The following is a 27,642-nucleotide window of genomic DNA, read 5'->3' as shown; positions in this document are numbered from 1 at the left end:
AGCCAGGCCCCCTTAGTATATGTCATATAGTAGGTGCTGAGATATATCTGAAAGCTGACTTATTTTTTTTATGTTTTTATTTTAGTTGCAGTTAGTTAACATACAGTGTTACGTTAGTTTCCGGCGTACAGTATAGTGATTCAACGTGTCCATGCGTACACCGCCCAGTGCTCATGACAGCAAGTGCCTTCCTTAATCCTCATCACCTGTTTCACCCATCCCCCCCACCTCCCTCTGGTAACCTATCAATTTGTTCTCTATAGTTAAGGGTCTATTTCTTGATTTATCTCTTTCTCTCTTTTTTTTCTCTTTGCTTGTTTGTTCTGTTTCTTAAATTCCACATGAGTGAAATTGTATGATCTCTTTCTCTGACTGACTTGTTTCACTTTGCATAATACTCTCTAGCTCCATCCATGTCATTGCCGATGGCAAGATTTCATTCTCTTTTATGGCTGAGTAATATTCCATATTATATATGATATATAAACACACACGTACACATATATATTATATATGCTATATGCATTATAAGTTAATGCTATATACATTATATAATGTACATACACACACACCGTGCACCTTCTTTATCCAGTCATCAACCGATGGACACTTGGGCTGCTTCCACATCCTGGCTCTTCTAAATATGAAAGCTGACTTATTGATTGACTAACCAAGTTGCCATCCTCATCCAAAAGGCTAGTAATTTGTTGGGTGCCATCAAAAAGTACATCAGACAAAGAAACGTAGCACATATTCCTTTCATTGCATAGAATCATCCAGCCCAGAATTCTGCAGCCTGTACGGTTATTGACATTATACCTCATAAAAACCTCATGGAGATGGTTAGGGTCAGGGAAGACAGTTAATAACAGAGGGATGATTGAAAATGGAAGAAGATAGTTGAGGAACTGCTGTATGAAAGCAAAAAAAAAAGACCATGTGATTTTTCAGTCTGAAAAGAGAGAGGTTCAGAACAGACTGAATCATAATCTTTAAATTATGAAAGGAATGCAGACATCTTTACTTAAACACTAGAACCCGAAAAATGAGAATGAGGTACTTTTAAGGCATACAGACAGCAAAAAAGGGTAGAGACTAAAAGTTTACATTTGTGAACTAAACTATTATCATAATCATCGATTATTAGAAGAAACAAAGGGCACCTTGGGGGCTCAGTGGGTTAAACGTCTGACTCTTCATTTCGGCTCAGGTCATGATCTTGAGGTCATGGGATCCAGCCCTGCGTGGGGGTGCACTGCGCTCACCACGGAGTCTGCTTCTGATTCTCTCTCCGTCCCCCTCCTGCTCACTCTCTCTCTGTCTCAAGTAAATGAATAAAATCTTGGGGGAAAAAAAGGAAGCAGCGATATTTTGGAGTGTTTCCCCAAAAATGGCAGCCTAACATAATGGAAAGCTCACTAGACTTTGGAACTGACCCTCACTCTGCCCTGACCTCTGACAAGTCCCTTAATCATCCTAGCTTCTGTTTCCTCTTCTGTAGAAGGAGGGCTGGTAGTGAGTGACCACGCAGGTCCCTTCTAGAACAGGTTGATGTTTCATAGTATAATCAGTGGTGCTGCTGTCAAAGGCAGACCACAAAGATAAATGAGCACAATGGAAAAATCTCCATGTTCGTTTCTGGGGAAATTTAGACTGCAGGTTCTTTTATTTAAAAACCTGTCATAATGAAATTTTACTTATCAGTTTCTTGTTATTGAAATCTTAATGGATATAGAATAGTTAATATTTTTTAAATTGACTCAGAAATTCCCATTTTACAGTGAAATATAACCATTGAACATCTCTGTTTTCTAAGACAAAAGAAGTACAGAGCAAATACCAAATGATCTCTTTGATAGAAAGCATGTCAATAGATAACATTTTTCCCTGAAGATGAATGAGTGGTCTGCTTTCCTCTTGTGTTTCATGTTTCTAATGAACAAACTTCTATGTGACATCAACAGTATATAGGATGAGTAATAAGTATGACTATTACTTGGTTATAGTACAACTGACAGAAAAATTTTATAAATCTGTCCAAAACCTTTGATAAGGACATTTGTAAAGTTTTTCCACTTTGAGACCAACCATTCTTTTCAAGTTGACCCACATTGGCTTTCTTCTTCCTAAGAAGTCTGGATATGATCAGTTTTTAAATGATTATTTTTTTTAAAAGATTTTATTTATTTATCCGACAGAGATAGAGACAGCCAGCGAGAGAGGGAACACAGGCAGGGGGAGTGGGAGAGGAAGAAGCAGGCTCCCAGCGGAGGAGCCTGATGTGGGGCTCGATCCCATAACGCCGGGATCACGCCCTGAGCCGAGGGCAGACGCTTAACCGCTGTGCCACCCTGGCGCCCCTTAAATGATTATTTTTAAGGGTACTTTGCTGTATCCTATTCCACGCTTTAGTCTTCCAGCTGCACTGAGGTGACCGTGAGGTAATCAGTAAGAGCATTCTTTCAAGCCCTGAGATGCCTGGAAAACCACAGAATTAGAAATAAGCAGAGCACTTTCTGAACATGAACACCGACCAAAACTGACATTGAGGAATCAGAAATAGGACAGTTGTTGAGTGTCAGGCTGCTGATTGAAAAAAAGAATACCACACTGGCTGTTTACTTAAACAAAAACCTTCCATCACCTTTTTAGCCTAAAAGAAAGAAGGGAGAAAAAATATATATGGTTGGAAGGCCAGAGAAGAGAAAGAAACAGAAACAGAAAGAAGAAACAAGGACACAATATGGACCACAAAGGCAGTGGGGCTGGTGAGAACAACAGAGAGTGAAAAGCAAAAGAAAAACAACTACACAGGGGATGAGGGAAGACGGTCTAACTAGTGTCTGGACCTGGAGAGTCAACAATCTCAGCGGGCATCACTGTATTGTAGTCAAGTTGTGCTCTTAGACTGTCAGCCTCCCCTTTCTCATCAGTCACCACTGACTACCGATCCTTCTTTCATTGTATTTCTGGGATTCGCCCACTTGCATTATCATGGTGCCCACTAAGGAACAGCCCCCATCTCCTTCTGTCTGCACTGTCTCTGCCTCTCACTTTGACTCTTCATTTTGTCCTACGCACCAGTGACAGAGGTATTTTATACCGTCCTGTGCACATCATCCCCCAGTTCAGAAACATGCAGTGACTCTCCTGCTGGAAAACCCCTTTAGGTTCACAATCCAGAAGCTCTACAGGGTGGTCCCGATCAGCCTCATTTCTCAAGAATTTCTCATGCTCAGCGTTCACGTCAGCTAAACTGAACCACTGCCGCTCTCAGAAGCACACGGCGTAAATTCTTTCCTTCATTCACTTTCCCTCTGTATCCCATCTCCTGAACAGCCTCTTAATATAAAGTTGATTCTGGGAAGCCTTTCCTGAATTTTCTGGAACAGGAACTTCCTAGAAGTGCCTCCTTGAACTCCTGGAACACTGGTGTGCACCGTAAGTTTAACGTATATAGCAATAGGATGCTCTCTCTCCAGGTCTCCACCCCACCCCCCGCAACCTTAAAATTATAGTGGAGGGTTCTTGACAGCAAAGGCATTATTCATACTTCTCTTTCTCCCTAGCACTTAGCTCGTAGTAGAGGCATTATAAATGGTAGTTGGTTAGTAATCGTTGTTTGTGAATGACCAAATGAAAATGCTCGATATTGGTTTTCTTATTCTGTGTTTTCAGTCTCTTAACCTCTGATGCGAAATCAAGTCTTCCACTAATTTGAATGATGCTGAGGACTTAAAAAACTGTTGTAGAGGGGATTTGGGCGTGTACTGCTCTGTGGTCTCTCTCAGGCTGGTTCTCAGTCTTCGGATCCATTGGAATAAATATAATGCTTCTTGAAATTTGGCGTCTCTTCCTCCTTGGGTGATTTCTGTTTCCCTTTAAGATGTTTAAAAATACCATCAGAATCAATATTCTTTCTGTGGCTAGTAGTGGAATTGAATCAGTCTTTTCTCCTCTGGTTTCTCTTCCCTTAAATACAGATAAAGAGGAAGTGCAGAGGAAACGGCAGAAGCTCATGCCTAATTTCTCAGATAGTTTCGGCGGCGGGAGCGGAGCTGGAGCTGGAGGCGGAGGCATGTTTGGCAGTGGCGGTGGAGGAGGGGGTGCTGGAGGTACGGGGCCAGGTACGCGCTAAGTCTACTCTTTCTAAAGCTTTTCACATGGGAGTGGGTTGAATTTTCCTTTCCTAGATTTCCCAGATTATCTGTGGGTCAAATGGCTGTGACATTATTGACTGCGACATATTAAATTAATTAAAATTTCCCAACAAATTTAATTTTTCAAAGAAATATATGTTCATTTTGCAATATTTAGGTAACACCAAAAACGGTAAGAAGAAAAAAGTCACCCAAGGCCAGTTATCTGAAGAATGTGTCTATTAACGTTTTAGTATATTTCCTTTCTTTCTTTCTTCCTTCCTCCCTCCCTCTCTCCTTTTCTTCCTTCCCTCCCATCCCTCCCTTCCATACTGTCTTGGTTTTCTTTGGAAACACTGGAAAGTTTTCATATTATGTATACTACACTGTAGAAAATCTTAAGATACATAAAATCCTGCCATTGAAGTTTAAGTTCAAATTTTTTTTTCTGTGCAAACGTTATACTGTGTATTTTTTGCATTTTCATGAGTACAGCTGCAGTCCTTATAATCCACAGTATTTAATCTATTTACCTGTATTATTTGTTATCAACACATCATGATTGTATATATGGAGTCATATATGCTGCTTTTCCCTAATGGGTTAAGTAACATAAGCATTTCCCCCGTGGCAATATAAATTTTATGTAAGTATAATGTTTTAAGCATCAGTTTAATGACTCGTAGTATTTCATCAAGTAAATACACCATAGTATTACTTACTTGAATGTGTTTCTTGTTTTTTATTGTTTTTTACTGAATTCCTTTGTCCACATTGCTTTTCTTTTATTCCAGATTGTTTTTGTAAGTTAGATTCTTTGAAGTAAAATTACAGTGTCAGAGACTATGACATCTAATACCAGCTGCTTCCCCCAAAGAGTTCTACATACGAGTTTATGCTTCCACAAAAATGCCTGAGAATGAACAGTGTGGTCATGTTTCCTTTGAGGAGTCAGGATTTTTTCTGTGTTTTGTTGGGTTCAGTTTTTCCCGCCAGAGGTTATTTCAAGGTCCTCCGTGTCAGCAAGTCGGAGTTTGGTTGGTGACCACTCACCATTGGCCTCTCCTCTCCACACAGGAGTGGGTGCCTTTCTCCAGCATGAGCTCCTCCATGCTGCCCCAAGCCTGGGCATTGCCTGCGTTGCCAAAATGTAAACTTGATCAGAGTGGAATTCCGATCATCCCATGATTCCCAACAATGTGTCTTGCTAACTCTCAATGGAAGCACCATGTCGGGCACACTGCCCTCCCACACCAAAGCCTATGCTCACATTAGGGAAGGACACCAAGTTTGCTGAGTCTTTGTAAAGAAAAAAAATCATGAGGTTTCACTTGTTTTGCTTGCCATTTCAGGGTATGGCTTCCCTCACTACGGATTTCCTACATATGGTGGAATTACTTTCCATCCTGGAACCACTAAATCTAATGCCGGGATGAAACATGGTAAGTAATATAGGTTTTTTTAATAGTGAGAAAAGAATAAAAAAAATTAATGTCAAAAAGTTTCTTATCATTACCTATCACAACATTGTCATCTTGAAAAAAAATTGATAAATGCAAATAAACTAAAAAGGTACTTTTCCAAAAAAAAATATTTTTCCCTGTGCTGGGTTTATACTGACATATTGACTTTGTAAGTGGCATGACCAGGGGAAGAAAAGAACATTAAAAAGGGACATATACAGAGACTTGACTATTCAAACATAAAAAAGTCACCAAACCTACCTTTTCTTTCTCTTTTTTTTTTTCCTGAGATACTATACTTTTGCAGACATTTTGAATTTTATAGGGATGGCCTTTCCCTTCAAATGCATCCCCTAATTTGCAGTTGTCACACCCTGGGTTCACAGTTTGTATTGCACGTCCATTCTAGAATACCCACTGAAGAAATAATACAGTGAAGCCTTCCCATGTATGGAATGCCTGGTTTATGTCAGGGGCTGCTACATATTTTAACTGTAATCTTCGTGATTGTTAGGAAAATAGTAGTGTCTCCATTTTACAGACAGAGGACGCCCAGGTTCAGAAGTGTTCATTCCCTCACTGAAGGCACATATCTGTTATCAGCAGAACCAGGGTTTGAGCCAGTTGTGCTCATAAAACCTAGGTGTTCTCAGAGCACCTGTCAGATGGCATGGTCAGACCTGAAAGAGCACAGAAATGGCGCCCCAAGTAGCTCCCACACTAAAGAATGTGACTTGATATCACATCTTAACAACTTGCTTCGTTCATTAGCATCAGGAAAAAAAATAATTCCTCTGCTTTTATTTGAACTTGAAAAATTCCACTTCCCTGGGGCGCCTGGGTGGCTCAGTTGGTTAAGCATCCGACTCTTGATTTCAGCTCAGGTCTTGATCTCAGGGCCGTAAGTTCAAGCCCCATACTGGGCATGGAGCCCAGTTAAAAAAAAAAAAATTCCACTTCCCTGCAATTCACAGAAGAGTTGTATTTCTTTTTCTCTTTTACAAATAAACAGAATGAAATTTAAGTTTTTAGAAGTGTAAATAAAATTTTTTTAAGACCTTTAAAGTTCCTCATCACAAGAAAAAAATTTTATGACTGTGTGCTAATGTTAACTAGAATTATTGTGGTGATCATTTGACATCTAATACAAATATCGAATCATTATACTGTACACCTGAAACTAATGTAATGTCATATGTCAATTATACCTCAGTAAAAATGTGTCTTTTAGAAGTGAGCATTTAAAATAGCTCCAAAACAAGTTACTTATGATGTGACTATTTTAAAAGGAATTTTAAATTACTGTTTTTCTTTTCTCTTCGCAGTAAACTTGCCTCCCATCTTTATCTGACAATTGAAACAGTAAATTATAACTTAATAGATCTTACTGAGAAAAACCTGATATTTGTGCTTTTATCTTAGGAACCATAAACACCCTATCTAAAAATGATTCTGAAGGTTGTGGCAAGAGTGTGGACAGAGAGGCAGTGAACCTCTCTGGGAAAGTAACTGAACCCACAGAACGAGATAAGGAGTCCAGCTCTGGGGATGATGAGATTACTCTGACGTACACAGTGGGAGTAAAGGAAGAGAATTCTAGGTTTCACGGTAAGTGAGCACACACGTGATTACGTTGATTTGATTGGTGAGGAGATCGGCTGGTTCGAGGGTGGAAACTATTGCCAGAAGACACGTTTGTTTTCTGTTAATCTAAAAATGATACATCAATATGTAGTTCAATGTGCTTTTCAGAGTCCTTTGTGCCTTTTGAAAAACATGTGTCTGATCATTTTATTCACACTGAGATTTCCATTTTCCCCGTGTTGTCTCTGAATATTAAGTGCTGAAGTTAACATATGCGTTCTCCAGTCGTAACTATGTAGTTTTAGGGTATCGTGAGAGATCATCTAATTCCTTTCTATCATCATCTAATTCATTTCTATCACAGGGAATACAGAAAAGTTGCCATAACTTTAATAGTCTCTTCTCAAGACTGTAGCTTGACTGTCATACTGAAGTAGAACTTTGCATGGAAACTAGGCTGTTTCCTTTTACCCCGATGCCCTCTTTGAACATTGGGATTAAGAGGGCCGGTGCACTTCTGGGTGTATTTTGAACCAGTACTCATTAGAGAAAAGGGAAAGGAAAGAAGGCAAATATTTCGACTTTTTGGCCACTTATGATCTCTATCACATATTCTTTTTTTTTTTTTTTAACACCACTTTAAAAATGCACAAAGCATGGTTAGGTGGGGGATCGTATAAAAACAGGCCACCCATGGTTTTGGCCTACAGGTCTCAATTTGCCTTCCCCTGACCTTCAGGAAGCAAACTTCACAAGAACACCGATGGCCTATGGAGAGTCTGTCTGTCTGTGTTTTTTGACACTGTGTTTAACGGGACAGTTGTTTAAGACTCCAGTGAAGGATTATTTCATCAAGAGATGGATTATTTACAATATAGTAAATCGAATCAACATTATTTAGAGATCGAGTGTCCCCCCCCCCCAAGAAAACAGACATTTCCCAATTTCTTTCCCCTCACAGACCACAGACAGATTTTTCAGGTCAGCCTCTCTATTTGTTAGTAAGCCAATGTCCAGTTGGGCTTTATCTAGTGAACACAATGCAGAAGAACTGAAAGGAGCGTTTGCAGCTACCACGATGTGTGTCGAGGTACCAGAACCCTGCGTTGATGGCTTTGCCCTCACGCCTGCCATGCCTGTAGGGCGAGTGGGGGAGACTCCGCCGTGACTGTGCTCATTGCCTTGCAGATAACCTCTTTCTCCAGAAGGCTATGCAGCTTGCCAAGCGGCATGCCAACGCCCTTTTTGACTACGCGGTGACAGGGGATGTGAAGATGCTGCTGGCTGTCCAACGCCACCTCACTGCAGTGCAGGATGAGAATGGGGACAGGTAAGTCAGGGCTTCTGCAAACAAAAGTTGTTGTACGTACGGAAGAGAGAAAATCACTGTCTGCTTCCTGGCTGGAGATTAAAAGAGTGGTTTAAAGGTATTGGGTGCTGTCACTCGAAGGCTTTCGTGGACAATAATGTGTCAATAAGGTGGAATCCATGATTTGCTCCTCCTGTCCTGTGGCCTCACCTGTTGGGCCCTCGCATACCTCGAGTCCTCAGCTAAGAGTACATCGTGCTGGGCAAGAAATGAAGATGTGTGGGGAACGGTACTTTTTCAAAAACCTTGCTTTATGTATTGGGATAACATGTAGAGTAAAATTTAATAAACAAATATTTCTTTATTGGATCAATAACCTTTGCTTTATTTCCTGAAATGGCATAATAATAAAAGTCGGTCCAACCAAATCCCTCAAGCGCTTGCTCACCGGCTGCACATTTGTGATGGTCACGTACTCAAGAAAAAGCCCAATAAAGACAGCACAGCGACAACAACCAAACAAGAGGCGACTGTCATTCTTTCCCAGTTACTGGTTCCTTGCCTCCTGCCTCTGGTACTGGCTCCCAGTCTGCGACTGAATGAGGCTCCTGTGACTGCTGTAACTCACGCCGTGTGGGAGGCCAGCATTCCAATCACCGTGCGTCCATTTCTGCAGCTATGGAGCTTATATTGGCAAAGCCCCTGGCTTCTTTCTAAAACAGTTCTCTCAGGCCTTTCATTGAGACTTCTAAAATGATCTCAAAAGCCTGTGAGAATAACAGGAGACAACAGCCCTCAGATTCAAGTCAAGTGCCTTATCTAAAACCTTCCTAAAATAGTGTCAACCCTGAGAAATCCTTTTCTGTAGAGGAGTTCTTGAGTGCTGCGTTTTTAAACCTCGGTTTAAAAACTGAATCAAACGCTTTAGGAAAGTGCCAACCTCAGGGTTTCAAACAGAGACCTTTGTTCTCCTTCCTTGCAGCGTAACCAAGGATGTGGTATAACCACTGGCCTTGTTATACAGTACGAGAGGAACCGGTGCAGCCTCCTTTGTGTAATGCTGTGAACAGCAGAATGTTTTTACAGGGGTAGAGAATCCAGTTAGCTTTCAGTAGCGTAGAACCACAAGAGAAAGCAGCCAGTTAAGCAAGACAGAGCAACAGTGTTTCAAGTGACATTTTTACGGACCTACAGAATTGATGAGCTTAAGAAAGAGGAGCACGTGGAAGCTAGCGAGGGACTGCCGGTCTATGAAGGGAGGATTGTGGAGAAGATCCAAGGCGCGTGCATTCGACGGGCGCATGGAGGGGAAGGTGCGGGCATGTGTAAGGATACAAACGGAGGGACCCAGGAGGTGGTCTTCCCTGCCCAAGTGGAACATGAATCCTTAGGGTCCCCTCCTGGGACCCCAAACGTACTCCTGGCACAGGCTCTCAGGGTTTGCCGCAGCTGGAAGGCAGAGAGGGGAGACCCAAGAGGAACCCTCGTGAGAGTGTAGACAAGGGAAAGCTCTTGGTCCTCACACCCCAGGGCTCTTCTTTTCGTTGAACTTGTCACGCTCAGCTAATAATCTGAATCCTGGAGCCATTAGTCATCACAGAAAATACAACAAAGAAAAGAAAAGAACTTCTGGTGTTGGGGAAATTCCCACGAGGGTGTGAGGATTTATGGGGGAGGGGGAATGTACTTCTGCGATGAAATGCTGAGCTGCGCATGGAAATTTTTAGGCAGTTTTGAAATATGACCTTTTTCTTGGTATATGTGCATCATGTCTGCATCAGACTTTGGGCCCTTTTTAGAAGTCTTCTTCCAGCCTCACATTTCAAGAGACAGTAGTGAAACCTCGACATCATTCATTTGCTCTCTTAAGTCATGAAGTCACAAGTTCGTTTTTTAGGCCCCCTTGTGCCAACGTTAGTCCCTCGTAAAATGCACTTGCTCTTGCTAAGAAAGAGGCCTGAGAACAGGACACTTCAGCTGTTTCCACTGCAGAAAATCTAGCCTGTGCCTCAAATCCCAGATGTCCTGCTGCCGTACGATACTTCGGAGTATGTTCTGTATCGCGATCGTCCGTACTGTGGCGTACTCCTTCCCTGAGGGGTTCCTCCGCAGCCCTCCAGAGCACTGTCCATGTGCCCCTTCAGCAGGACAGCTGAGGGGATGCAGAGGGCGCTTTGGAGCCAGATGGACCCGGGCTGCGCTCCCAGCTTCACCGCTAACTAGTTATGTGACGTGGGTTGGGTTCTGTTATACCTGCGAGCCCCAGTTTCATCATCTGAAAAATGAAGATAATGTTACCTGCCTCGTAGGGCTTCTTGTTATGATAAATAAGGTCATATATGTCAACTACTTAGCATGGCCTGGGAAATAGAAGCTCTAAAACCATACTAGCCGCTTTTATTGTTGTTAGTGTTGAGTCATTTCAAAATAATTTCAGTAGTAAGTTTTTTTAACAATTAAAAAATCGTGTCTCTAGGACTGATGCTCGGCACCTGCCAATATTTTTGACCTCATTAGCATAAGCCCTGAGGCTCCTTCTGTCACCCTTATTTTAGTGCCTAAATTGCGTGCCAGGGCTGTAAGGCTGACCCAGGGAGGACCAGGCCTGAGATCACAGGCCGGAGAGCGGGAGAAAGAGAGCTAGAAAACCACAGTTGCGTAACCAAGCAGCAAACTTGAGGGGAGACCATGGGCTCTGCTCAGGAAGTTTGGAGAGGAGGTAGGGTCTGAGCTGGAATATGGAGGATGGAGTAGGCACTGTCCAGGCAGAGAAGAGGAGCAAAGAGGGAATATTTGCAAGGGGGACATGAAATCACGTTGTTCCTTCAGAAGTTTACCTCAAGAGTGTTTTCCCAGTAGTTCAAAGCCTGACCCCATTCTCCCCTCTTGGGATCGAGGAAGATCTTTCAGAAGCCACCACACTGTATTTTGGAGGAGGCTGGAAGGCTAGGAGAGGACATTTACGTACATCATCTATACGTCAACGGAAGCTAGGAGAAAGCTAGAGGAGAAAATGCCCAGAAGTGTCGTGCAGAGGCAGAGTCGGGATTTGAGCTTAGGTCTCTCTGCCTCAAGGCCCAGGTGCTTTTGCACCTCAAGGGGTCAAACCAGAATGCCCCCAGAGGCCAGGCAGGCATGGTAAATGGGTGTAGCTGCCTAACTGGGCAATAGAACAATCCCGCCTCAGATTCAAGACACTTGAGAGTCAAGACACTTGGGGGCCAAATAAAGGGGAGTATGAGAACCAGGTTCAGTCTGTAAGTCTGAATTCCTTTCTTGGGAATCTTTTTTTTCACTAACACTTTAGTTGATCCTTGCCACTCTGTTCTGTTCCAGTGTCTTACACTTAGCAATCATCCATCTTCATGCCCAGCTTGTGAGGGATCTACTGGAAGTCACGTCTGGTTTGATTTCTGATGACATCATCAATATGAGAAATGATCTCTACCAGGTAAGCAGAGACGCCAACTGAAGAAAACTCCAGTTTGTGCATGCCTGCATGTGCGAGTGTGCGTGTGTGTCCGTGTTATCTCTAAGAATGTTAACAGTAGCAAAAATACAGTGCTTTGTTTTGTGGCTTATATCCTAAAAGGCTATTACTTGGGAATATTATTTATGATTTAGGATCCTTTAACCTGTGAGTATAATAGAAATCACTCCACAGTGAAATTCAGCATCCTGCTGGGGGAAGGCAAAGTTTAAACTTTAGAAATCTGTCAAAGAGTTGATCCATTTTCTTTTTTTTTCTTTTTCAAATTTATTTATTCTTTTCATTATAATAAGGGTACTCTTTAATCCCATCCCCTATCTCACCCATCCACTCACCCACCTCGCCCCTGGTAGCCACCAGTTTGTTCTCTGTAGTTAAGGGTCTGTTTCTTGGTTTGTCCCTCTTTTTTTTCCCTTTGCTTGTTTGTTTTGTTTCTTAAATTCCACCTAAGAGTGAAATCATATGGTGTTTGTCTTTCTCTGACTTATTTCACTTAGAATTATACTCTCTAGCTCCATCCATGTTGTTGTAATGGCGAGATTTCATTCTTTCTTATGGTTGAATATTATTCCACTGTGTGTGTGTGTGTGTGACTTCTTCTTTGTCCGTTCATCTGTGGATGGACACTTGGGGGGCTTCCATAGTTTGGCTATTGCACATAATGCTGCTAGAAATATAAGGGTACATGTATCCCTTTGAATTCGTGTTTTTGTATTTTGGGGGTAGATACACAGTAGTGGGATTACTGGGTTGTAGGGTAGTTCTAATTTTAATTTTTTGAGGAACCCTCACACTGTTTTCCACAGTGGCTATACCAGTTTGCATTTCCACGAACAGTGCAAGAGGATTCCTTTTTCTCCACATCCTCGTCAACACTTGTTTCTTGTGGTTTTGATTTTAGCCGAATATATCTGACAGGTGTGAGGTGGTATCTCATCGTGGTTTTGATTTGCATTTCCCCGATGATGAGTGATGTTGAGCATCTTTTTTCTTTTTTAAATTGAAATATAATTGACATATGATATTGTGTTAGTTTAAGGACACAGTAATTCGGTATTTGTATATATCACAAAATGATCACCAAAATAAGTGACTTGTCATCCCTCGCCACCTGTAGTTACCAATTTTTTTTCTTGTGATAAGAACTTTTAGATCTACTTTTAGCAACTTTCCAATATGCAGTACAGGAGAACCGAGGGTAAATATGTCACTTCCGTGAAGATGAATACAATCGAAAGAAGTACGTTTGGAAAGCCAGTAAAGTGTAAGAATGTTGAAGTCGGCTGAAGCACAGTTTGACAACACCTAGATTACGTGTATATCAAACAAAAGGTGCTGAAATCCGAACACGGTTGGTTGGGGAGAAAGCGTCTTTCGAAAACAGAAAGACAGCTCAAATCGAGGAGAACAGGGAACGCCAGAGTTTTGCCCGGATTGGGTCTGAACAGGAATTCAGCGGGTTCAAAAGCAACTCTAGAAACCCTGGCACAGAGGTCCTCAGACACGGCAGAGAGAAGGTAGCTGGGACCCGGTGAGGTGCCTGCTGGGCCCATGCACACTTCAGGTGAGGGAAGGAGATTGGAACTGCCGCTTGGGCTTTGCCGTTTTCTCCTTCCCTTCCCTCCACCCAAAGTGACTTCCCAGGCGTCCTTGGACGGTGTGCTCACATGCCTGGGCTGAGCAAACCTGTCACTCTAAAAATACGGACCACAATCACATGCAGTTAATTGCACAGTAAAGGTGCCTGTTCCAGTTCTCAGTTGTTAGAGTGGGTGCTGTGAATCATTTTTATCTCCTCGAAGCAAAAGAAGGAAAATATTTACACGTAGCTCTCAGTAGATTTTTATGTGTGAATAGGTGTTTCCTGATAAGGGAAATAGTTGCCCCCTTGATGGAAGGCTTTCGGCTCCTTCCCTGGCCTGGCGGTACTGCTTACTGTCAACGGAAGAACGGAGCTGGGGATTCTTCACTGACTCATAATGTAAAGTAATGAGGGCGAAGTCTAATTTTAGGTAGACATTTAAAGAATGTCTTCAAATTTTCATACCACCTCGGGGGGTGCTGGTATTTGGAGAGTCATCTGGCCCTTAAAGCTTGATTCTCTCAGGCTTTAGGACTGATCGTTCCTCCCAGCCGTCACGAGCGTACAAATAAAACCGGGAACGAACGGGACGCTGTCGCTTCTCGGTCCTCCTTTCAAAGACTGCTTCGCTTCACCACCCGTAGGTCAGATTCAAGGAATTACTTGTTTTTCTGTTTATAAATAGGCCCTGCAAAGGACACCGCACAGCAGGATCAGCCGTGATTTACTGCGTGCTGACCTCCTCACAGTATCATTTGGTTACATGTACGGAGACTCTCTCTGGTGGGCCAGACACAAAAATCCTGAAACCACCACCTTTGACACTTCTTGCCTTTGATGTGGGGACTCTTGGGAGAACACAGGTCCATTTTCCCCAAACTTAGCACCGCCCTCATTCATGGACAAGGATTCCAGGATCCCCTGGTAATGCCTCCTAGGTCTCAAACATGCACCCAGTGGCAACTTCGATTTGAGAGCTAGAAAAGGCTAAAATTTGGACTCATTTATCTCTGTAAAGAGTCTCTGTTAACTATTCTCGATGGAAAGATTATACAGTTCTCAAGTTATTTGGATTATTTGGCAATTGTCTTAGACAACCTCCCAAAATACCATTCACTAATCTTAGTACATTTCTCTGACCATCTGTCATGATCACATCTCTCTCCCCACCCACTCTCTAGAGATACACTCAAAATAATCCCAGTGCATAGAGTTAGGATTCTTCTGAAAATATTTCTGAAATCTATTGCCTTCCAAGCCCTCTCCTTTTCTTCTCCCCCCACCCTAGATCACCCCTCCAGTGTGTTTGATATGAATTGTTTTATCTGCATACCTTCCTACATAACATTAATGAGGGATTTTGTGCATCTGGGTTTTTTGTTCTTTGTTTTTAATTTTTATAAATATATGTTCATAGTTCTTTAAATTGTACATAAGGAAATACACTGGAAAATCAAAAGTTGCCCTCCCTGGCAGTATGCAAATCCCCCAACCCTACTTCCAAATATAACTATTGCATTTGTAAGTATTTTTCCAGATACGGGCTACATAAACATATACACTTGAAATATGTACAGGTATTTTACCGTACTCTCATACACTGTCCACACTATATTATATAATCTTGGGGTTAAAGGTCTAAAGCCTGAAATCTCATAGAAAACCTTTGGTGGGACGATGTTTAAAAAAAAAAAAAAAAAAAGCTTCCCTTACTCATAGTAACAGAATTTGTATAACATGTAAAAAATCATATTAAAACTAGAGATAATTACCGATTTCTGAATGGTATAATATTTTATCATTTCAGATCTTCTTTTTTACAATCTCACTCGCTCTCAGACTTTTTCGTCTCCCCAAATAGCATTTCATCTTAATAAATGCACTTTTTTTTTTTAACATATTTCGTTTTTGACAAGAAGGCTTTTGGCTACAGTATCTAAAGTTTTGAGGACATCATTTTATTTCAAGCTGGGGTATAAAAGATGAAAAAAATAAGAGAGAATGGAAATTTGGCCCAAAAGCCTGTCTTGCTTGTGCTGTATGCAGTTATCAGTGGAAGCAAGCTGAAGCCGCAGGAGCACCGCGCGGCCCCTGGGCTGTGGTCGTCCTGCACCAGCCCGGTGGCTTACCCTGTGGCCGCTGCGGTGGCCAGGAATCGCGTACCGAGAGAAAGTTTAGGCAAATTGTCACTAGACAGAATGGATTTCACAGACTCCTGTGAAATAGACTGATTTGTATAAAAATATATCGCTCTTCTGCCAGTGGCCTCAGTTCTTTGAAAGATGCTTTCACGATTGTGTTTGCCTTGCTCATTTTGAAAACACTCAGTTTGCAAAACAGCTCATTTGCATACGCCGAGGCACTGCTTTGCGGGCAGAGTGACAGATGGACTAGGGGTGCACCTCTTAGGTGTCAGCAGTTCAGCTTGCTTGTTCATCGGAGCCCTCTTACTGAGCCCTCTTACTTACGTCCTGCTTATGACATTTAGAATCCTTTGACACCTGTTCTAAAATGGGGGTGCCCGAGTTCTATGGATTGGTGTCATCAAGGAGCCAGACCACGGAAAAAATATTTTTTATTTCAGCAAACTCATTTTCTCCATCAATACAGAACGACAGCACCTTTGTGAATTGGTTTCTATTGAGTAGTTAGTTCATTTCGACTTCTTCAGTAAAACTATAGCCTTGCTTTGGTTTTGTTAATATGCAGAATTATCAGCTGAAGATAGAGTCCTGCTTGAAATTCAAGGAAACAAAATTTATTAATAGAAGAATTAACGTATCAGCAGTCAGCAGGCTGTAATGAGAAACAAGAAAGCGATTAAGAATTGTAAATATAAAAATAATTATCACGTGGCTCAGTAGCAGTCAGGCATATGTTCTTCATTAGCACAGGACATGGAACAGGGAGTGAGGCATCAATCTGGCGAAGGGAAATGGCTTCGAGGCATGACGCCACCTATTGCCGTGGCCGTGACCAAGCCTGTAGGTTCAAGCCCAGGGGGGTGTCAAGTGTTTGCCACTGACCCGTGCATCTCCTGATGCTTCTCCACTTCCCAGACGCCCTTGCACCTGGCGGTGATCACCAAGCAGGAAGCTGTGGTGGACGACTTGCTGAGGGCCGGGGCCGACCTGAGCCTTCTGGACCGCGCGGGTAACTCTGTGCTGCACCTAGCCGCCAAAGAAGGACAAGATAAGATCCTCAGTATTTTACTCAAGCACAAAAAGGCAGCGCCACTGATGGACCACCCCAATGGGGAAGGTAAGAGCTAACCAGATGTAGTAGATAACCTTCTCCTTCTGCATTCTAAATGACTGGTAGCTACTTGATAAATGTGCATTCTTGGATTTGCACCTAGAAATGCTTCCCTTAGTCACCTGGAGTTTGTCATCTCTCGTGAGAATTTCTGTTGCTCGCCATGACTAATTTCTTTAAAGATGATTTGGAAGTGTTAGTAGGTGGAAAAAGCAGAGGCCTGAACAAACACTGGTCTTGAGGTGTAGAAAGCATCATTTATCCAAAGAATGTTGATTTGCGCTGTCTCCTGAGAACATACGAGGCGACCGTGGGTTCCCATGCAGGACAACACACTTGCAGCACCTTTCCAGGCCCTCTGGAGGAAAGACACTGGATGAGCTGAGACTTGACAGCATTCCCTCCCTAGGGTCCAGTTTTGCTGTCTTGTGAGCAGCCTTCCAGCTCCATGACCGTCCCTGTGCTTGGGCCGCAGGTCTAAACGCCATTCACCTAGCTGTGATGAGCGACAGCATGCCGTGTCTGCTGCTGCTGGTGGCCGCGGGCGCCGACGTCAACGCCCAGGAGCGGAAGTCCGGGCGCACGGCGCTGCACCTGGCAGTGGAGCGTGACAACATCTCCCTGGCTGGCTGCCTGCTCCTGGAGGTGACCAGCGCGTGGATTTGCCTTTGCGTTAGATTCCCAAGGGGGTGTTAGGACCATCTTTTCAAGAACTGATGTCAGTAACAGCATTTCCCCCTACAGTCACTTCTATTTATTCCGTAGCTACTCAAGGCTTTGGGGTGGTCAGCTCTGGGCAGTCCTGACACCATTGGCCCCTTCTCCTAATTGGGGATTTCTGAAGTGGCAGAGCCTGCCCCAAATAGCAACTGGGCTAGTACTAAGACCTTTTATATGACCTAGGGGTCATGCTGACAGGAGAAGTTGGGGACTAAAGGATGAGAGAAGCTTCCACTAACACTTTCCTGTGTGGGCTGGTTTTAGGGTGATGCCCATGTAGACAGTACGACCTATGATGGAACTACAGCCCTGCACATAGCAGCCGGGAGAGGGTCCACCAGGCTGGCGGCTCTTCTCAAGGCAGCAGGTAAGGCAGCCTGGCGGGTAGGGCTGGGAAGTGCTATCAGGAATGCAAACCAACTCTGCGCGAACAGCCCTGTCTCCTTCTTCAAGCCGCAGAGCTACTGCTGAAAGGGACGAGTAAATAAAAATCACACTTGCACGGCCGGAATGGCGCTGTTGGGACTTGTAATCCTGGGCTCCAACCCGATGGTCATGTCAGCCTTGGCTCTCTAATTCATCGGTTTGTTTGGGGTGTTGGTTGTTTAGGCTGACTCCCGTGACAGGAGATGTTCTTAAAGTTGAATTTGATCCCTTAAAGAACTCTGAACAGTACCAGCCTCTGATCATGTCAGTCAGAAGTCTCCAGGAAAAAAAGTTGATTGGTAGAAGACATAATTTTAAAATTTCCTTCAGTGAGAGAGGTCCCTTAGAAGTTGAAATCATAGGAAAAAAAAACAAATGGGCTGTGAATTGAGTACTACCATATGCGAGGAACTAAAAATTGCTAGCATTTGTTGACCTTACTATGTGTCAGGCACTGTGCTAGGCCTGTCAGGCATACTGTCTCATTTCATCTGCAGTAACCCTTAGAGATAAGTATCATTATTATTTTTCTCATCTCACAGCCGAAGAAACAGACTGGAAAGACCTGTGGGACCCAGTCCCGGGGTCCTAGTAAGGGCATAGCTATGAATCACACCTTGTCTATCTGAGCTTCCAGACTCTGTACTCTTTCTGTCCCCCGCTTTGCTCAAGGCTCTGCAGGTGTTACTCCATTTAACTCTCTAGTCCTGTGCAGTACAGAAAATTATTCCTGCTCGCCCTTGGGTCTCTTGCCTTGTATACTTAGAACGCCAACAGATGTTCGATTGAGGGAAGTCTCTCAGACTTTGAGCCATCTGATTCACTTTAGAGAGTATTAAAACTTCCTTAGAAAGTAAATGCTTCATAAAGCCAAGAAAACAGAAGGAGTTAAATACATCTTTAAAAACTGAGTCCAGGAAGATGTACAAACTTTTTCTTTGGGAGCCCCACATACTTCTAAGTGAATAAAATCATATCCAAATAAACAATAGCCTTTTCTTAGTCTCGGTCAAGTCAAACTTTCTTTTGAACAAGAGACTCTGATTATAGTATGAATAGTTTGGGAAGTCACTGGTTATAATTAAGAAATGCCTTCAGACAAGAAACTACAACCCTTTCAAAAATGCTTTCTCTTAAGATACCCCATGAAAGAAGTAGCAAGTAACGGTTTCTCCATGACAAAAGGAAGGCACTCGGATGACAAACGTAGTCCTGAGCTCCCAGTCATGAGGAAGGTCACCTCAGAAACAAACAGCTCAGCTCCTCCAGCATTTTCCAGCCCATAAACCGTTCCTCGTAGTTTCTCTTCCGTTTCCACGGTCAGATGGCACTCACTGCCTTCTAGATCAGGTCAGGGCTGGAAGGTTGAAATAAGAAACAGCATGAAGATCCTTCTCTGACTCTCATTAGGCCCTCTCCTATTATTGAAGTTGGCACAAAGCAAATGATCTCCCAGCAAGATAAAAACAAGTTCTTCCCAGAAGGGTATACTGAACTGACTGCTGTTCGTTAGACATCAGACTAAACACTCTCATAAAAATAGTCTCTAAGCCTCGGAGAGGTAACTCTAGCTCTAATCTCTGAGTTACTTTTGGTGTTTTCTTGCTGCACATTAAGAAACAGACTAGATATTTCCAAGATCAGCCCTAAAATTTTCAATAACTGTATATCGTGGGAGAAGGTTTTTGCGGTGTTTGTTTCAGGATCGGGACCCTGGCAGTGCTGTCTGTACGCAGGAGTAAAAGTGAGCATGTTGTCCCTAGACAGAGAACTTTGCTCTTTTGAGCAAGTGGGAGAAGAGCCTGAGAAATGTGCAGTGGCGAGCACGAACTTGAACATTAAGTTAGGTCCTGAGTCCTGAGGGTGCAGCCCAGCCCCCGTAAATTGCTGCCATTCCTCAGATTAAAGATGCGTCATTCGGTTGAAAACTGAGAGTTAAATGTGAGGGTTGGGGTACTTCCAAGTCTTTTGTCTTTGAAAATGTTCTTGGCTATATAGTGTATCATCAGACCTCTTTACAGTCAAAATAAATTAGAATTTAAAAGAAGTTCTCTGACTCTTTCAGTCATATTATGTTTCACGTAATACAAATTATCTAGGTAATTGCCTCGGGTAGCTGTTGGGCTTTGCCTTTGGGAATCTGACCTCTGCAGGCAGTTGAGAGTCGACGGGACCGGGGTTTACCTAATGCTGTGTGACTTAACAGGCGCAGATCCCCTGGTGGAGAACTTTGAGCCTCTCTATGAGCTGGATGACTCTTGGGACAAAGATGGAGAGGATGAAGGAGTCGTGCCTGGAACCACACCTCTAGATATGGCCACCAACTGGCAGGTGAGTGTGGCTCCCGTCTGTTTGACGGCAGCTCTGGAGGGAGCTAACGAATCAGGAATGTAAGAACAGATGGTCTTCTTGAGTCTCTATTTCCCAAAGCCTTTTCTTGTTGAGAAAGTCTGCTTACCAAGAGACATATTTCTCTTGAAAAGCCTATCCATGAAAGATCTAGGTCAACGGAGTTATGAGTGTGAAAGTGTATGCCTAATCAGATCACAGTTCAGTTGTGAGAGAGGGTTCCGCAAGAGAAAACACAAAATTCACGCGAGAGTTTCCCGTTCTGAGCTCACACCAGAAGGGTTCCTGTCTCCATTTCTGAAGCTAGGAGAAATGTTATGGTTTGCTTAGAACTTTGCAAAGTGATTTCTTTACGTGAAAAGAACCCAGGAGTCTTCTGAGGACTTTAATAACTGTAAACATAGTAAATAGACTTAAACTCTTCCCCCAAACTCAAGTGACCTGAGATCTGAAGATGAAAAGCAGTGAAAAGCTCTTTATGGCCAGGGAGAAGAGTCAGAGGGAGGACACGGGCAAGCAGACAGATCTCCAGCACAACAAAATCTACTTTCTTAGCGGCAAGCGCTGCTCCATATCCAAAAGCTGCTTGTTTTCCTCTTTGAGGCCCGTGGTATTGAGCTGAATGATCCCGGCAGAGACGACACGGTTCCCCTTTAATGCTGAGCACCTGGCTTTCCCAGAAGCCTCACCACAGAACACACAGAGATAACCCACTTCAGTGACCCCATGTAGTCCTCACCTAAGTCAGCGAGCTCAGAGTGACTGCAGAGCACACAGAAAGGTCTCCACAGCTGTGGAATTTTGTTTTTCCTTTTAACCTCTAAGGCTTTTCTGTCCCCCAAGTTTAAAATGTAGCTGGTGCTGGAAAGAGAACATCAAGCCTTGTGAGCATTACTATACCTCAGTTTGAGCACATTTTTAGATTTCGTTCTCGGAAGCCTTTTCCCAGGGAGGAGGGGGCAGTGAGAGGCACAGCTTGCAGGTTTGCATAAGCTCAGTCCTCACCGGGGCTCTCAGGGACACATAACGTGCCAACGACTCTGGACCAACACATGGCCCATCTGGTGGCCTGGACTGTCTTTGTCCTTCAGAACGACGGTGGCCTGCTCTCTGCAAGGTTAGCTTGGGTCTTCCTACCCACCTCAGAAGCCCCTGTGGAGAACCGCCTCCTGGCCCAGAGCCCTGAGGGCTTTTCTTTCCCCAAAGGTCATTGTCATGATGACTTTGTGGGTCATGGTACTGACTCCTTCCTGTTCCTCCATCTTTGGGGTACTAGGCCCTCCTCAGGAGGACACGATGAGTTCTTATTACAAAGAAACTGATTCCCCTCCTGGCCCCTTTAATGTATAATGTTTCTCCACGGTTTTCTCCCCAACAGGTATTTGATATATTAAATGGGAAGCCATACGAGCCAGAGTTTACATCTGATGATTTACTGGCGCAAGGTGAGCTCTAAAACAGTGTTCCCTCCACACTGTCATTTAAAGGGCTGAGGGAGAAGCAGCATTATCCAGGCTGTACCGTGAAAGGCTCGGTGGCTTATTCCAGAATCGAAAGATCCTGGACGTACGCGAGGGGGGAATATCCATTGTAATCTGCTGGACCACGCGTCGTGCTGTTGGTCAGCGGGGCTGCTGCCGACTCCAAGTAAAGGAGCTTCGGTGCTCCCGCTGGGAGCCAGAGGGCCGCGGCGTGGCCGTCCTCAGTCCCTCCAGAGTGTCTCTGGTCGCTTAGGACAGCTGTGTTTCTTCTTTGTTCCTTCAGGAGACATGAAACAGCTGACTGAGGAGGCAAAGCTGCAGCTCTACAAGTTGCTAGAAATCCCTGATCCAGACAAAAACTGGGCTACTCTGGCACAGAAATTAGGTCTGGGGATACTAAATAATGCCTTCCGGCTGAGTCCTGCTCCTTCTAAAACTCTTATGGACAACTACGAGGTAACCCATCACCTCACATTCGTACTTGACTCTCGTCCGTTAACGTCGCTGACCTGGGCATGGCCCCCTCCCCCCGCCCTTAACTCTGAGGAAGAGAATCAGTCCACGTCCTGGGAGGGTGACCCAGGCCAGGATGGAAACCTGCCTTCGGAAGAAGGTGGTTTTCCGGGCCCTAAGGTGTTCCCTGTTTTCAAATATCTTGAGATTTCCTGCAGAAATTCTAGGTAGAGGGTCAGGGTTGTCACAGAACTTTGACCCCCTGAACCAGCATGGTAGACTGTGATCCCTGCACATTATCCTCCCGTCCCGTGTCAGGACATGGGGTCAGCTTTCTGTGAGGTGAAATCATTGTCTGCGGAAACTTTCCTCGTTAGCTCTGGTTTCTGGGTGGTTCTCAGAGCTTCAGCCTCAGCAGGGATACTGCATGACCTTCACGGCAGGTAGAGTTCCACTCGGCACTTCTCTCCCTCCTGTGCTCTGTGCTTACTGGAAGCCGCTTCTCTGATTTCCTGAGTGGTCTCTGAGCTGACACGGGAAGCTCGGTGCAAAGGCCCATGTCTCTGCAGCCGCTCTTCGCTCTGAGCCCTCCTGGTGGCCGCGGTCTCAGGGCGCGTGTCCCTGCGACAGCCTGCCTGCTTACTCCGGGCACGGGCACACATGCTTCCTGTCTTTCTCGCAGGTCTCCGGGGGCACGATAAGAGAGCTGGTGGAGGCCCTGAGACAAATGGGCTATACCGAAGCCATCGAAGTGATCCAGGCGGCCTTCTGCACCCCGGGATCTGTGGCCCCCGGCCCCGGGAAGGCCATACCTCAGACCCTCTCGCTGCCCCTCTCACCTGCCTCCACGAGGTCACCACTAGGTAAGGGAAAAACAGAACAGGCGGCCGGCATAATCTCCTGCTCCCCAGGCTGTGTCTGCAGTGTCTTGGGCTGTGGCTGTCCTCCCCGCCATCGTCCCGTGAGCACCCTGTCCCGCGTGGCTGTCACCCCCTCAGCTCACATGTTCTACCCTCTTTCCTCACCTGACACTGCCGGTCAGTGGGGTGCTGTCCCCAGGAGCAGTCACATTGGCCCATGAGTCACTCGGATTCGTAGTAAGCACTGAAAACAACATGCTGTGGCTGGTTAAGGCCAGTAGTGTTCCTCTCACTTCTTAAATGTGAAAGAGAGAAAGAAACTCACAGTGCAAGGCGTATAGAGCCAGGACTGGCCCCAGACTCTGGATGACACCGCAGTTCCCACCACAGCGCCCTCAGCTCCTCACCTCCGGCCCAGAAGTGGCTTCACCTTCTCCCTGCACCTCCTGCCAGGGTCACTCAGCTGGACAACACGGTGCCCCCAGCACCGACCCTCACCAGCGCCTCTGTCACGCACCTGAAACACGCCACAGAACAGACTCCCAACAGCCCAGTAACCCCTTGTTTCCCTGCAAATGTATTCTCGCACTCTCGCAACAACCACTCGCGCTTTCTCCACCCGGACCCTCCCTCTCTCAGTCCCCACCGAACACACAGCAGCAGCTAGAATTCCCTCGTCCTTGAAAGACCAACAGTTGGCCTTGTTGGGCAGAAGCTCTGCCATCCTCCGGGGGGTTAAGACAGAAGTCCAAGTCTAGCCCATGGACACTTGCTGCTCACAGCTGACACACACGTGGCCGCCAGTCCTTCCTCTGGGACAGCCTCCCTTGTCCATCCACCTTCACTTCTTGCCTCAGGTCCTGCAGCAGCTCCTGGTCAGTCTCCCCGCTTCCGGTCGGCCCCCCTCCCTTCAGTCCACTCTTGACACAACAGGCAATGAGATGCTTTTTCAAAAGCAGTGCTCTGCCGGTACCTGCTGTATACGTCCCGGTTCACTTACCCACTCACCACATCAGTACTGAGCACAGCCCGTGTGCCTAGCACTGTTCGAGGCTTGAAGATGGAGCAGGAAGCAATAAAGGCAACGTTCCTTTCTCCACGCCCTCTCGAAAATCCCTTCCATATGCCTTTCCTCCCGCCCCACTTCCCTGCACCCCCTGTCCCCCAAGCCCTCCGCTCACAAGTCTGATCCCGTCGTAGGACCGAACCTTCTCTTCCCCTTCCCTGCAGAGATCCTCACCTGGTGGCTCCTTGCCCTTCAGTTTCAGCCAAGTGTCACCTTGTCAGGGGCCTTTCTAGGAGAGTCAGGACAGATGTTGCACACTTTGGAAAGGAGTAATGTGTCCACGAGCAAAACAGCCCTCATCTCCTATCTCGTGACCTGATGCTCCTTCCACACAAAGAAATAGGAAAATACTTTTATCTTTAAAATTTGATTTGATCTCTGACTTGTACTTATTTTTAAAATACCTCCTACACATAATAGAAACCCAGTGAATATGGGTGACTGAATGAAGCAAATCAATCAATAAGTCAACCAAATCAGTAACAAGACAATAGCGTGTCACTGCCAGTAAGGTCTTGATATTTTAATATTGGAACTTAATATACAGGAAGATGGCATTTTGATTTGTGTATGTGAGACTTTGTTTCTCTGATCACTTCCTCCGTATAGGAAATAACTCAGCATTGTTCGGGTCTCTAACGACTCTCCTCAGCAAGGAGCATGTGCCCTAATTGTTCATCGCAGACCCTTTCATCATAATCACCTTATCTTTTTTCTGCTACCGGAATGTTTTTGAGGCAATGTATAGCCTTTAATAGCACGTGAGGCCCAGAGAGATATCTCATTTTTAGTTCCACCTTTGGTCACGCATTTATTTTGCCTGGGTTCAGCAATTTCCCCAGCTAGAAAATAGGTAATACAGCGGTTGGAAAAATACACCTGATTTCTAAGAAAAAATGGCCCACTATGAGTTAGGAGAATTCAGAAAGGATTCTGATAAACATGATAGTAAGAAAGAGATGTGAAAACATGTGCCTATTTTGATGTCTTCACAGTGTTCCTGCTGCTCGGGGCTCTCCCTCCCTCCCTCAGCCACCGAGCAGAAGCGACAGGCGGGTGGCCCGGGTGGGGTGCAGTGGCCTGTGGGAGCTGGTCACCAAGAGCTGCCCACGAGCCTTTTAGATCCAGACCCTGAGCCTGGCTGGAGTAGAAGGCGTACGAGAGCCAAGGCTCTGCCTTTTCCCCAGTTGTGCCCCAGTCAACCTGTGCTTCTTCCCCCAGACGAGGTCCGAGACGACAGCATCTGCGACAGCGGCGTGGAGACGTCCTTCCGCAAACTCAGCTTTACAGAGTCTCTGACCAGTGGCAGCTCCTTGCTGACTCTTAACAAAGTGCCCCACGAGTACGGGCAGGAAGGACCCATAGAGGGCAAAATCTAGCCCGCTGGCAGTGTCCCCACACCGTGTAAACCAAAGCTCTGAAATTCCACCATTGTCCGAAAGAAGGAAGGCGAAGTGCATCCGCAGGTGCTCAGAGGAAAACCAGCCTGCCGGACTCTCGGAATTTCATTCAAGGCCTTTTGAAGTTGGCTTCCTTTCTCAGTTCTCACAGGAATGTTACTAGTCCGGGCCACGAACACACAGCCCCGAGCCGTCACCGTGCCGGCCTGCCGCCTCCCCGTGGGCAGGCTCGCTTAGTGAGCTTTCCCAGCCGCTTCCCGTTGTCACTGCTGCTGTCCCCTGCTGCGCACCCGCTGGCATTAAAAGGTGGCCCCGTCCCCACCTGGTCTTCTTCCTGGCCGTCCACAGCACTGTCGTGCATTCAGATTAAGGATTAAGAAAAGGGATATTTTTAAATGAAAGTTACATGGTGTACAATTTTTTTAAAAAAGGCTTTATTGCTTTTTCTAATGTGGTTATCTATGTGATTTGAAAAAAGAACATGTAATGTCAATATGTAAACATGGTTACCATCAGTGCTGAAAATGGTCTCTTCCCCCCTTTTCTGCATTTTGCTATTGTAAATATGTTTTTTAGATCAAATACTTTAAAGGAAAAGATGTTGGATTTATAAATGCTATTTTTTATTTTACTTTTATAATAAAAGGAAAAGCAAATTGATGACCTCATTTTGTTTGATCTCCAGAAATACTTTTCTAAGATGACTCCTTGTCATCATGGGATCATTCCAAGCCCAGTTATCACATTCACATTCCCCTTTAGAGTCCAGCTTTTGACCCAGAAATGAACCAAAAAAAGTGATCAAAAGAGCAGTGTTTTAAGCTGAGATGAAAGCTTTGGGTTTGTCGAATCCTCCCTTGGCTCATTTCATTCAGGCTGTACCACCTCACCTCCCAGAGCCACCTCACGCGACACCGGTCCTCCCCACCCCTCAGGGAGCTCTCAGGGCCCTGGCCAAGCACCCAGTCCTGAGGTCTCAGCACACCAGGGGCCTGTGGCCAGCAGCCTTCCAGCAGGAAGCTTGGCTGACTGCTCTTCTCTCAGAGGCTTGAAACAAGGGAAAGGAGACATGAAAAGTGATAGGGCGCCTGGGTAGCGCAGTCGTTAAGCATCTGCCTTCAGCTCAGGGCGTGATCCTGGCATTCTGGGATCGAGCCCCACATCAGGCTCCTCTGCTGGGAGCCTGCTTCTTCCTCTCCCACTCCCCCTGCTGTGTTCCCTCTCTCGCTGGCTGTCTCTCTCTGTCAAATAAATAAATAAAATCTTAAAAAAAAAAAAATACTAGAAACCATGGATGAATAACCTTGAAATAGAGGAGGCCTTTTTAAGTAAGACTTTTGTTTTCTGATGTAAACAGTTTGGGTTCTTCATTTCACAGTGTGTCCCAAATGAATGAAATATATTTTTTTAATTCTACTTCTATTTTTTATTACATTGCCATTTCTCCACATGCTCCAATCCGTTCTTCCAGTTTTTGAAAGTTGTATCTTTAAAAAAAAACAAAAACAAAAAACCTCACCTTCCTTAATTTTCCAGCAACAAGCCCATGCCAGTGTCCCTCCAGCCGCGCCTCTCTGTGGCAGATGGTCATTTTCCAGCTGGTCTCAACGAGGTCTCCCGTCTACAAGATGAACACCCGCCCCCTCCCGCGGGGGAGGGGCCTGTGCTCCTCCCTCGTCAGTGTAGGCCTATGACAAGGGTAGAGTGATGGTAACTGGCTTCCAAGGTTAGGCAGGAAAATACAATGCACCTTCTCCCCCGGGCCCTGGGTCACTCCTTCTTGGAACCCGGCTACCACGCTCTGGGGCAGCCGAGTGGATACATGGAGAAGCCACGTGTAGGTGTTCGGCCAACAGCTTTCACTGAGGTCACAGCCAGCGCCAGCCCCCCCAGCAGATGTGTGAGGGAGGGAACCCTCGAGGTGATTTTCGTCACTAGCCCTTGAGTCGCACCTGTCTAACCTTGACACTGCTTTGGCAGATGCTGCCCACCTAGGGACGAGCTGTTCAGCCAAGCCCTGCACACATGGCAGATTCGCGAGGAAAACCACGGTTGATGGTACGAG

At 45.1% G+C, this 27,642-nt stretch overlaps 1 protein-coding gene across 3 annotated transcripts in view; it reads left to right on the top strand.

Annotated features, from left to right (window-relative positions):
* Positions 1-26,233, top strand: part of NFKB1 (nuclear factor kappa B subunit 1) — a 111,760-nt gene extending 85,527 nt beyond the window's left edge. For 2 of the 3 annotated variants that reach the window (XM_040625507.1, XM_040625505.1), the window contains exons 12-24: positions 3,984-4,127; positions 5,492-5,581; positions 7,025-7,210; positions 8,375-8,516; positions 11,832-11,946; positions 16,627-16,828; positions 17,298-17,467; positions 17,807-17,909; positions 20,175-20,299; positions 21,696-21,762; positions 22,082-22,254; positions 22,934-23,114; positions 25,399-26,233. In XM_040625507.1, coding sequence (XP_040481441.1) covers positions 3,984-4,127; positions 5,492-5,581; positions 7,025-7,210; positions 8,375-8,516; positions 11,832-11,946; positions 16,627-16,828; positions 17,298-17,467; positions 17,807-17,909; positions 20,175-20,299; positions 21,696-21,762; positions 22,082-22,254; positions 22,934-23,114; positions 25,399-25,556 — 1,856 coding nt within the window. In that variant the 3' untranslated portion in view covers positions 25,557-26,233. The remainder of the gene's footprint in view (positions 1-3,983; positions 4,128-5,491; positions 5,582-7,024; positions 7,211-8,374; positions 8,517-11,831; positions 11,947-16,626; positions 16,829-17,297; positions 17,468-17,806; positions 17,910-20,174; positions 20,300-21,695; positions 21,763-22,081; positions 22,255-22,933; positions 23,115-25,398) is intronic. The other variant, XM_040625508.1, reaches the window with a different exon arrangement.
* Positions 26,234-27,642: the final 1,409 nt, after the last annotated feature.

Source organism: Ursus maritimus, unplaced genomic scaffold (assembly GCF_017311325.1).
Source record: "Ursus maritimus isolate PB19 unplaced genomic scaffold, ASM1731132v1 scaffold_8, whole genome shotgun sequence".
Taxonomy (NCBI): Eukaryota; Metazoa; Chordata; class Mammalia; order Carnivora; family Ursidae; genus Ursus; species Ursus maritimus.
This window is presented reverse-complemented; position numbering and strand designations above follow the sequence as displayed.